The 12,670-nt window shown below is 38.5% G+C and overlaps 1 protein-coding gene and 1 long non-coding RNA gene across 3 annotated transcripts in view; one reads left to right on the top strand and one right to left on the bottom strand.

Moving 5' to 3' along the window:
- The window catches only part of LOC127085082 (uncharacterized), a 99,179-nt gene that overhangs the window by 77,257 nt on the left and 9,252 nt on the right, over positions 1-12,670 (bottom strand). For both annotated transcript variants that reach the window (XM_051025663.1, XM_051025662.1), the window contains exon 3: positions 8,641-9,015. In XM_051025663.1, coding sequence (XP_050881620.1) covers positions 8,641-9,015 — 375 coding nt within the window. The remainder of the gene's footprint in view (positions 1-8,640; positions 9,016-12,670) is intronic.
- Positions 283-8,541, top strand: LOC127085085 (uncharacterized). The gene is made up of 2 exons (XR_007788921.1): positions 283-620; positions 8,447-8,541. It is a non-coding gene; the product is annotated as an uncharacterized LOC127085085 (long non-coding RNA).

Here is a 12,670-nt window from a genome sequence, read left to right as displayed (position 1 = left end):
TCCATCCCACTACAGCACAAAAAACAATAAAAAAAACATGAGTATTACATATCAAAACAGGGGAATAGAACACCATACTATAACAGGTCTCATTTATTCTTCTCAATTCTTACTCTTTTTATCCCTATGTTTCTTAAATTACATTAAGATATCTCACTATACTGCTGCAAATCATCCTTTGTCCCGTTCATAAAGAGCATTAGAATTTATAAACCACCTTAAGCTCTTAATAAGAGTTTGGTATAAAACATCAAAATGATACAATTGTCACTCCTATGATTCTATGAACCTAACAATAACAACAAAACAAAACAAAAAAAGTTATAACCATGAAATAGAAACTATAAACTTAGAAATAATCAATTGATCTTTTTGTTCATATGCTTCACAAGCTGACCCATCTGAAACCTCCAATACACAAAATACACCATGCCAAATCCAATCATCACATAAAGCCAAACATTCTCTCCCTCACTCTCCTTTGGTGACATAATCTCCTCAATTCTAAAACCCTCCCTCTCTGAATTCCCCAAAAGACCCTCCAAAAAATACCCATACAACACATACATCTTATCCCTCCCTCTCGAAACAACCGAAGTAGGGTACCCTTCACTCTCAAGGTCAATTTTGTCATAAACCACACCCTCCCTCCATCCATTATTACTCTTCAGAAGCCACAACTTATTCGCTTGCGGTGAAACCACCAAAACGACACCGTCACTTCTAAAAACGACGCCATCAGGACGCGTGAGATCCTCGTTGAGAAGTACGTGCCTGGCTGTACCGTCGTCCGCATCAACCTTGAAAACCTTACCTGTATTGGATTGCACCACCAAGAGATAATCCCCGCTGCTGACGTAAGCAATACCGTTGAGCCCGATGTAACTATACGGTGTGTCGCGGTCCACCGGATGTTCGGTGAACCTCGGCGATTTTGAGAAGATTGAAGCTTCTCCTTTCACGTTGACTTTCCAGATGTAGTTGCCGATGGAGTTCGTGACGTAAGCGTTGCCGTTGTAATCAACAGCGACATTGTTTGCGAGGGCTTCTTCATCGGTGGGGAGAGGGGAGAGGAAGAGGCGGTTGCCGGATTTTAGGTCGTAGGCGGCGAGAGCGTTGAAAGGAGGAAGAGGTTTGACGGCGTGGATTACAGCGAGGACGCGGTTGTTGCGTGAATCGACTGTTATACCTACAACGGTGACGTTTTCGGGGAGAGAGGTATCGGAGATTAGGGTTTCGATTATGCCAGCGTCGGAGATTGATGAGATGGTGCGGTGACGGAGGGATCCGACGAGGAAGTGTTGTTTTAAAGGGTCCCACGCTAGGGATTCTGGATAGAGGTTTGGTGATTGGAAATTGATGACGTGGGAGTTTTCGGCGAGGGCTTTGATTATCGGAGTTGAAGTTTGGAGGAAGAGGAGAGGAGGACGACGACGACGGTGGTGTATGAAGTAAGGGAGTGATTGGATGAGTGAATTGGCATGGTGAGGTTTTGAGAGCTGTGTTTTTGGGTTTGAAACTTTATTCCAAGTAGCGGCTGAAGTTAAGTGTATGGGTCTTCATCTCATGATGATCTATCTATAAAATTATACTATATTCTTTAATCGGAGAGGATTTTGAATCTTTAGAGTTTGAAAAAGAGAAATTAAAGGTCAGATTGTTTTGTTTTGTTTTGCTTTTAAAAAATGATTTTTATACTATTTACTTTTAAAAAAATTGTAAATAAAAAAATTAATAAAAAATTACTTTTAATAATTATTCTAAAAATATTATTTTAGATATTTAATTATTTTATTTAAAAAAATTAGATATTAAATATTTTTAAATTATTTAATTTTGAAACTATTTTTCAAATAGTATTTTATAAAAATCATTTTTGAGATATAACTTTTTAATACATTGTATTTCGATTATATTTTGATCTTCAATAATTATGTTTATATTATTATACATCTTAGAATTCTCAAAGACCGAGCTTTTCTAGGTCGAGTATAAAAAGGCGAACAAGTCGGATTGCATAAATCGTTAGTAGGTCGGTTCTCGGAGAACATTGTTACAAGACGTAAGCAAGTCGGATCTGATCACATAGTGACTCTACTCTAGTATATGAATAAGTCGGAAACGGTCTCTGGAAGGGTGTCAGGGGGCAACATGATGTTGGTGTAAGCCCTAGAGGCCAATACTTTTGGTACTTGTATCGAATTATTTATTAATAATAAAAGGCATTTTCTTTATTATGGTTGATTAATAAAGTCCCTGGAATAGATAGTCCGTTTAATGTATTAAGTGTGACTTAATCATGAGAGCACATTAAACATAAGGACACTATTCTTAAAGTATCCGTAGTCGAGCTTTATTGTGAAGTGGGATAACATTAAAGCATTGAGACTATTATGTTTGTAGACCGGTGATCACATCTCATGGATCATGGATAAAAAGTTATCAAGTCTTAAACATAGGTATGAATATTAAGAGTAATATTTATACCGGATTGACCCGCTATGAGAATACTATATAGAAAGTTATGCAAAGTGTCATAAGTTATTCTCATGGTGATAATGGTGTATACCACTCTATATTGACATCATTTTTATCACATATAACTATGCCAAATCCTCTGCTAAGTCTGCGAGGCCAGAAAATTCTTGCTTTAACTTCAGGAAATAAAAATGTTTTATCCCCTCCCATAGCTGATTGTGAAGGAAGTATTTTCAAGTTCGAGCCGCAAAACTCGTCTCCATCCAGCTCAACGGCTCTTTTGGCAGCATCAGGGGACAAAAATGTTATCTTGCCCCACTTTTCTCTATCTGGAGGATCCTTCCCCATTCCTTGGAACTTGTACACAACACATATAGAACCTGAGGTATTCTTTTCAAAAAACATCAGGAGCTCCTTGTCATCAATTGCATTTATGTTTGAGTGATACACATCAACACTCAGGGAATGCTTCTCGAGTTCCAGATGCTTTATCTCAGCACCAGACCCAAACAAAGCCATAGGTGATGCAGAACCAGACCCGTGATACAAACATTTTTCCATACATTCTGTGCGTAACCTCTTTTTCTCGTATTCTAAAACATCACTCACCAACATAGTAGCTGTATTCATATCGTGTGAAGCGGCATATAACTGGATGAGATTCTCGTCAACTTTCACTTCAACAAAGATTCTTTCATCCAAACAAGCTTTCCTAATACGTGAAACATGACCAAGCAAATTACTGTTGGATTTCCCACAAAATCTTTTGAGAAGAATAGTGCCAAAACCAGTCAATGTCTTAGTTTGCAACTTCCGTTCTTCCATCTTGGATACATCAAACGAGGGAGGGGGTTGAAGGTCGTATAATGATTGAAACTCAACAGCACTAACACAGACCAGATATTCATTAGACACTGAGAGAAGGTCACCGAAAACCACCCAACTAGGCTTCTGAGCAAACACGAGCAAGGAAGAAGATGGATGCAGTTGAACATGTTGTCCAGTTTGCGCTACTTCATAACCAAGTTGATTGCGTCCAGAAAACATGGCTACATTTTCAGAAAGTGAGGCCAGTATAACCTTTTTCATATTCTTATCATGAACAGAAGGTGTATGAGGATCCCAACGCCAGTAACTTGGAACAACAAAGCCATGTTCACGCTCTAGAAAAGATTCTAACTCGAAAACTGTGTCTTGGCATCTCCTCATAGATTTAGCATTGATGCTATTTTCCCAACACCACTTATTCCTCCTCTCTTGAGGCAGAGCCTCCCATTCTTTGTACACAGAGAGAAGTGTAAAAAGGTCACCATCAGAATGGCAAAATTGCACTTTGAGACAATCAGATCTTTGCTTATCACCTCATCAATGTAGTTTCTTAGAGCCTTGAGATGAAAACCCCATACTGCAGAATATATAAATTCTCATTTATCATAGACTCCATCCCACTACAGCACAAAAAACAATAAAAAAACATGAGTATTACATATCAAAACAGGGGAATAGAACACCATACTATAACAGGTCTCATTTATTCTTCTCAATTCTTACTCTTTTTATCCCTATGTTTCTTAAATTACATTAAGATATCTCACTATACTGCTGCAAATCATCCTTTGTCCCGTTCATAAAGAGCATTAGAATTTATAAACCACCTTAAGCTCTTAATAAGAGTTTGGTATAAAACATCAAAATGATACAATTGTCACTCCTATGATTCTATGAACCTAACAATAACAACAAAACAAAACAAAAAAGTTATAACCATGAAATAGAAACTATAAACTTAGAAATAATCAAATGATCTTTTTGTTCATATGCTTCACAAGCTGACCCATCTGAAACCTCCAATACACAAAATACACCATGCCAAATCCAATCATCACATAAAGCCAAGCATTCTCTCCCTCACTCTCCTTTGGTGACATAATCTCCTCAATTCTAAAACCCTCCCTCTCTGAATTCCCCAAAAGACCCTCCAAAAAATACCCATACAACACATACATCTTATCCCTCCCTCTCGAAACAACCGAAGTAGGGTACCCTTCACTCTCAAGGTCAATTTTGTCATAAACCACACCCTCCCCCATCCATTATTACTCTTCAGAAGCCACAACTTATTCGCTTGCGGTGAAACCACCAAAACGACACCGTCACTTCTAAAAACGACGCCATCAGGACGCGTGAGATCCTCGTTGAGAAGTACGTGCCTGGCTGTACCGTCGTCCGCATCAACCTTGAAAACCTTACCTGTATTGGATTGCACCACCAAGAGATAATCCCCGCTGCTGACGTAAGCAATACCGTTGAGCCCGATGTAACTATACGGTGTGTCGCGGTCCACCGGATGTTCGGTGAACCTCGGCGATTTTGAGAAGATTGAAGCTTCTCCTTTCACGTTGACTTTCCAGATGTAGTTGCCGATGGAGTTCGTGACGTAAGCGTTGTCGTTGTAATCAACAGCGACATTGTTTGCGAGGGCTTCTTCATCGGTGGGGAGAGGGGAGAGGAAGAGGCGGTTGCCGGATTTTAGGTCGTAGGCGGCGAGAGCGTTGAAAGGAGGAAGAGGTTTGACGGCGTGGATTACAGCGAGGACGCGGTTGTTGCGTGAATCGACTGTTATACCTACAACGGTGACGTTTTCGGGAGAGAGGTATCGGAGATTAGGGTTTCGATTATGCCAGCGTCGGAGATTGATGAGATGGTGCGGTGACGGAGGGATCCGACGAGGAAGTGTTGTTTTAAAGGGTCCCACGCTAGGGATTCTGGATAGAGGTTTGGTGATTGGAAATTGGTGACGTGGGAGTTTTCGGCGAGGGCTTTGATTATCGGAGTTGAAGTTTGGAGGAAGAGGAGGAGGACGACGACGACGGTGGTGTATGAAGTAAGGGAGTGATTGGATGAGTGAATTGGCATGGTGAGGTTTTGAGAGCTGTGTTTTTGGGTTTGAAACTTTATTCCAAGTAGCGGCTGAAGTTAAGTGTATGGGTCTTCATCTCATGATGATCTATCTATAAAATTATACTATATTCTTTAATCGGAGAGGATTTTGAATCTTTAGAGTTTGAAAAAGAGAAATTAAAGGTCAGATTGTTTTGTTTTGTTTTGCTTTTAAAAAATGATTTTTATACTATTTACTTTTAAAAAAATTGTCAATAAAAAAATTAATAAAAAATTACTTTTAATAATTATTCTAAAAATATTATTTTAGATATTTAATTATTTTATTTAAAAAAATTAGATATTAAATATTTTTAAATTATTTAATTTTGAAACTATTTTTCAAATAGTATTTTATAAAAATCATTTTTGAGATATAACTTTTTAATACATTGTATTTCGATTATATTTTGATCTTCAATAATTATGTTTATATTATTATACATCTTAGAATTCTCAAAGACCGAGCTTTTCTAGGTCGAGTATAAAAAGGCGAACAAGTCGGATTGCATAAATCGTTAGTAGGTCGGTTCTCGGAGAACATTGTTACAAGACGTAAGCAAGTCGGATCTGATCACATAGTGACTCTACTCTAGTATATGAATAAGTCGGAAACGGTCTCTGGAAGGGTGTCAGGGGGCAACATGATGTTGGTGTAAGCCCTAGAGGCCAATACTTTTGGTACTTGTATCGAATTATTTATTAATAATAAAAGGCATTTTCTTTATTATGGTTGATTAATAAAGTCCCTGGAATAGATAGTCCGTTTAATGTATTAAGTGTGACTTAATCATGAGAGCACATTAAACATAAGGACACTATTCTTAAAGTATCCGTAGTCGAGCTTTATTGTGAAGTGGGATAACATTAAAGCATTGAGACTATTATGTTTGTAGACCGGTGATCACATCTCATGGATCATGGATAAAAAGTTATCAAGTCTTAAACATAGGTATGAATATTAAGAGTAATATTTATACCGGATTGACCCGCTATGAGAATACTATATAGAAAGTTATGCAAAGTGTCATAAGTTATTCTCATGGTGATAATGGTGTATACCACTCTATATTGACATCATTTTTATCACATATAACTATGCCAAATCCTCTGCTAAGTCTGCGAGGCCAGAAAATTCTTGCTTTAACTTCAGGAAATAAAAATGTTTTATCCCCTCCCATAGCTGATTGTGAAGGAAGTATTTTCAAGTTCGAGCCGCAAAACTCGTCTCCATCCAGCTCAACGGCTCTTTTGGCAGCATCAGGGGACAAAAATGTTATCTTGCCCCACTTTTCTCTATCTGGAGGATCCTTCCCCATTCCTTGGAACTTGTACACAACACATATAGAACCTGAGGTATTCTTTTCAAAAAACATCAGGAGCTCCTTGTCATCAATTGCATTTATGTTTGAGTGATACACATCAACACTCAGGGAATGCTTCTCGAGTTCCAGATGCTTTATCTCAGCACCAGACCCAAACAAAGCCATAGGTGATGCAGAACCAGACCCGTGATACAAACATTTTTCCATACATTCTGTGCGTAACCTCTTTTTCTCGTATTCTAAAACATCACTCACCAACATAGTAGCTGTATTCATATCGTGTGAAGCGGCATATAACTGGATGAGATTCTCGTCAACTTTCACTTCAACAAAGATTCTTTCATCCAAACAAGCTTTCCTAATACGTGAAACATGACCAAGCAAATTACTGTTGGATTTCCCACAAAATCTTTTGAGAAGAATAGTGCCAAAACCAGTCAATGTCTTAGTTTGCAACTTTCGTTCTTCCATCTTGGATACATCAAACGAGGGAGGGGGTTGAAGGTCGTATAATGATTGAAACTCAACAGCACTAACACAGACCAGATATTCATTAGACACTGAGAGAAGGTCACCGAAAACCACCCAACTAGGCTTCTGAGCAAACACGAGCAAGGAAGAAGATGGATGCAGTTGAACATGTTGTCCAGTTTGCGCTACTTCATAACCAAGTTGATTGCGTCCAGAAAACATGGCTACATTTTCAGAAAGTGAGGCCAGTATAACCTTTTTCATATTCTTATCATGAACAGAAGGTGTATGAGGATCCCAACGCCAGTAACTTGGAACAACAAAGCCATGTTCACGCTCTAGAAAAGATTCTAACTCGAAAACTGTGTCTTGGCATCTCCTCATAGATTTAGCATTGATGCTATTTTCCCAACACCACTTATTCCTCCTCTCTTGAGGCAGAGCCTCCCATTCTTTGTACACAGAGAGAAGTGTAAAAAGGTCACCATCAGAATGGCAAAATTGCACTTTGAGACAATCAGATCTTTGCTTATCACCTCATCAATGTAGTTTCTTAGAGCCTTGAGATGAAAACCCCATACTGCAGAATATATAAATTCTCATTTATCATAGACTCCATCCCACTACAGCACAAAAACAATAAAAAAAACATGAGTATTACATATCAAAACAGGGGAATAGAACACCATACTATAACAGGTCTCATTTATTCTTCTCAATTCTTACTCTTTTTATCCCTATGTTTCTTAAATTACATTAAGATATCTCACTATACTGCTGCAAATCATCCTTTGTCCCGTTCATAAAGAGCATTAGAATTTATAAACCACCTTAAGCTCTTAATAAGAGTTTGGTATAAAACATCAAAATGATACAATTGTCACTCCTATGATTCTATGAACCTAACAATAACAACAAAACAAAACAAAAAAAGTTATAACCATGAAATAGAAACTATAAACTTAGAAATAATCAATTGATCTTTTTGTTCATATGCTTCACAAGCTGACCCATCTGAAACCTCCAATACACAAAATACACCATGCCAAATCCAATCATCACATAAAGCCAAACATTCTCTCCCTCACTCTCCTTTGGTGACATAATCTCCTCAATTCTAAAACCCTCCCTCTCTGAATTCCCCAAAAGACCCTCCAAAAATACCCATACAACACATACATCTTATCCCTCCCTCTCGAAACAACCGAAGTAGGGTACCCTTCACTCTCAAGGTCAATTTTGTCATAAACCACACCCTCCCCCCATCCATTATTACTCTTCAGAAGCCACAACTTATTCGCTTGCGGTGAAACCACCAAAACGACACCGTCACTTCTAAAAACGACGCCATCAGGACGCGTGAGATCCTCGTTGAGAAGTACGTGCCTGGCTGTACCGTCGTCCGCATCAACCTTAAAAACCTTACCTGTATTGGATTGCACCACCAAGAGATAATCCCCGCTGCTGACGTAAGCAATACCGTTGAGCCCGATGTAACTATACGGTGTGTCGCGGTCCACCGGATGTTCGGTGAACCTCGGCGATTTTGAGAAGATTGAAGCTTCTCCTTTCACGTTGACTTTCCAGATGTAGTTGCCGATGGAGTTCGTGACGTAAGCGTTGTCGTTGTAATCAACAGCGACATTGTTTGCGAGGGCTTCTTCATTGGTGGGGAGAGGGGAGAGGAAGAGGCGGTTGCCGGATTTTAGGTCGTAGGCGGCGAGAGCGTTGAAAGGAGGAAGAGGTTTGACGGCGTGGATTACAGCGAGGACGCGGTTGTTGCGTGAATCGACTGTTATACCTACAACGGTGACGTTTTTGGGGAGAGAGGTATCGGAGATTAGGTTTTCGATTATGCCAGCGTCGGAGATTGATGAGATGGTGCGGTGACGGAGGGATCCGACGAGGAAGTGTTGTTTTAAAGGGTCCCACGCTAGGGATTCTGGATAGAGGTTTGGTGATTGGAAATTGGTGACGTGGGAGTTTTCGGCGAGGGCTTTGATTATCGGAGTTGAAGTTTGGAGGAAGAGGAGGAGGACGACGACGACGGTGGTGTATGAAGTAAGGGAGTGATTGGATGAGTGAATTGGCATGGTGAGGTTTTGAGAGCTGTGTTTTTGGGTTTGAAACTTTATTCCAAGTAGCGGCTGAAGTTAAGTGTATGGGTCTTCATCTCATGATGATCTATCTATAAAATTATACTATATTCTTTAATCGGAGAGGATTTTGAATCTTTAGAGTTTGAAAAAGAGAAATTAAAGGTCAGATTGTTTTGTTTTGTTTTGCTTTTAAAAAATGATTTTTATACTATTTACTTTTTAAAAAAATTGTAAATAAAAAAATTAATAAAAAATTACTTTTAATAATTATTCTAAAATATTATTTTAGATATTTAATTATTTTATTTAAAAAAATTAGATATTAAATATTTTTAAATTATTTAATTTTGAAACTATTTTTCAAATAGTATTTTATAAAAATCATTTTTGAGATATAACTTTTTAATACATTGTATTTCGATTATATTTTGATCTTCAATAATTATGTTTATATTATTATACATCTTAGAATTCTCAAAGACCGAGCTTTTCTAGGTCGAGTATAAAAAGGCGAACAAGTCGGATTGCATAAATCGTTAGTAGGTCGGTTCTCGGAGAACATTGTTACAAGACGTAAGCAAGTCGGATCTGATCACATAGTGACTCTACTCTAGTATATGAATAAGTCGGAAACGGTCTCTGGAAGGGTGTCAGGGGGCAACATGATGTTGGTGTAAGCCCTAGAGGCCAATACTTTTGGTACTTGTATCGAATTATTTATTAATAATAAAAGGCATTTTCTTTATTATGGTTGATTAATAAAGTCCCTGGAATAGATAGTCCGTTTAATGTATTAAGTGTGACTTAATCATGAGAGCACATTAAACATAAGGACACTATTCTTAAAGTATCCGTAGTCGAGCTTTATTGTGAAGTGGGATAACATTAAAGCATTGATATTATTATGTTTGTAGACCGGTGATCACATCTCATGGATCATGGATAAAAAGTTATCAAGTCTTAAACATAGGTATGAATATTAAGAGTAATATTTATACCGGATTGACCCGCTATGAGAATACTATATAGAAAGTTATGCAAAGTGTCATAAGTTATTCTCATGGTGATAATGGTGTATACCACTCTATATTGACATCATTTTTATCACATATAACTATGCCAAATCCTCTGCTAAGTCTGCGAGGCCAGAAAATTCTTGCTTTAACTTCAGGAAATAAAAATGTTTTATCCCCTCCCATAGCTGATTGTGAAGGAAGTATTTTCAAGTTCGAGCCGCAAAACTCGTCTCCATCCAGCTCAACGGCTCTTTTGGCAGCATCAGGGGACAAAAATGTTATCTTGCCCCACTTTTCTCTATCTGGAGGATCCTTCCCCATTCCTTGGAACTTGTACACAACACATATAGAACCTGAGGTATTCTTTTCAAAAACATCAGGAGCTCCTTGTCATCAATTGCATTTATGTTTGAGTGATACACATCAACACTCAGGGAATGCTTCTCGAGTTCCAGATGCTTTATCTCAGCACCAGACCCAAACAAAGCCATAGGTGATGCAGAACCAGACCCGTGATACAAACATTTTTCCATACATTCTGTGCGTAACCTCTTTTTCTCGTATTCTAAAACATCACTCACCAACATAGTAGCTGTATTCATATCGTGTGAAGCGGCATATAACTGGATGAGATTCTCGTCAACTTTCACTTCAACAAAGATTCTTTCATCCAAACAAGCTTTCCTAATACGTGAAACATGACCAAGCAAATTACTGTTGGATTTCCCACAAAATCTTTTGAGAAGAATAGTGCCAAAACCAGTCAATGTCTTAGTTTGCAACTTTCGTTCTTCCATCTTGGATACATCAAACGAGGGAGGGGGTTGAAGGTCGTATAATGATTGAAACTCAACAGCACTAACACAGACCAGATATTCATTAGACACTGAGAGAAGGTCACCGAAAACCACCCAACTAGGCTTCTGAGCAAACACGAGCAAGGAAGAAGATGGATGCAGTTGAACATGTTGTCCAGTTTGCGCTACTTCATAACCAAGTTGATTGCGTCCAGAAAACATGGCTACATTTTCAGAAAGTGAGGCCAGTATAACCTTTTTCATATTCTTATCATGAACAGAAGGTGTATGAGGATCCCAACGCCAGTAACTTGGAACAATAAAGCCATGTTCACGCTCTAGAAAAGATTCTAACTCGAAAACTGTGTCTTGGCATCTCCTCATAGATTTAGCATTGATGCTATTTTCCCAACACCACTTATTCCTCCTCTCTTGAGGCAGAGCCTCCCATTCTTTGTACACAGAGAGAAGTGTAAAAAGGTCACCATCAGAATGGCAAAATTGCACTTTGAGACAATCAGATCTTTGCTTATCACCTCATCAATGTAGTTTCTTAGAGCCTTGAGATGAAAACCCCATACTGCAGAATATATAAATTCTCATTTATCATAGACTCCATCCCACTACAGCACAAAAAACAATAAAAAAACATGAGTATTACATATCAAAACAGGGGAATAGAACACCATACTATAACAGGTCTCATTTATTCTTCTCAATTCTTACTCTTTTTATCCCTATGTTTCTTAAATTACATTAAGATATCTCACTATACTGCTGCAAATCATCCTTTGTCCCGTTCATAAAGAGCATTAGAATTTATAAACCACCTTAAGCTCTTAATAAGAGTTTGGTATAAAACATCAAAATGATACAATTGTCACTCCTATGATTCTATGAACCTAACAATAACAACAAAACAAAACAAAAAAAGTTATAACCATGAAATAGAAACTATAAACTTAGAAATAATCAATTGATCTTTTTGTTCATATGCTTCACAAGCTGACCCATCTGAAACCTCCAATACACAAAATACACCATGCCAAATCCAATCATCACATAAAGCCAAACATTCTCTCCCTCACTCTCCTTTGGTGACATAATCTCCTCAATTCTAAAACCCTCCCTCTCTGAATTCCCCAAAAGACCCTCCAAAAAATACCCATACAACACATACATCTTATCCCTCCCTCTCGAAACAACCGAAGTAGGGTACCCTTCACTCTCAAGGTCAATTTTGTCATAAACCACACCCTCCCTCCATCCATTATTACTCTTCAGAAGCCACAAATTATTCGCTTGCGGTGAAACCACCAAAACGACACCGTCACTTCTAAAAACGACGCCATCAGGACGCGTGAGATCCTCGTTGAGAAGTACGTGCCTGGCTGTACCGTCGTCCGCATCAACCTTAAAAACCTTACCTGTATTGGATTGCACCACCAAGAGATAATCCCCGCTGCTGACGTAAGCAATACCGTTGAGCCCGATGTAACTATACGGTGTGTCGCGGTCCACCGGATGTTCGGTGAACCTCGGCG

Source organism: Lathyrus oleraceus, chromosome 5 (genome assembly GCF_024323335.1).
Source record: "Lathyrus oleraceus cultivar Zhongwan6 chromosome 5, CAAS_Psat_ZW6_1.0, whole genome shotgun sequence".
Taxonomy (NCBI): Eukaryota; Viridiplantae; Streptophyta; class Magnoliopsida; order Fabales; family Fabaceae; genus Lathyrus; species Lathyrus oleraceus.
This window is presented reverse-complemented; position numbering and strand designations above follow the sequence as displayed.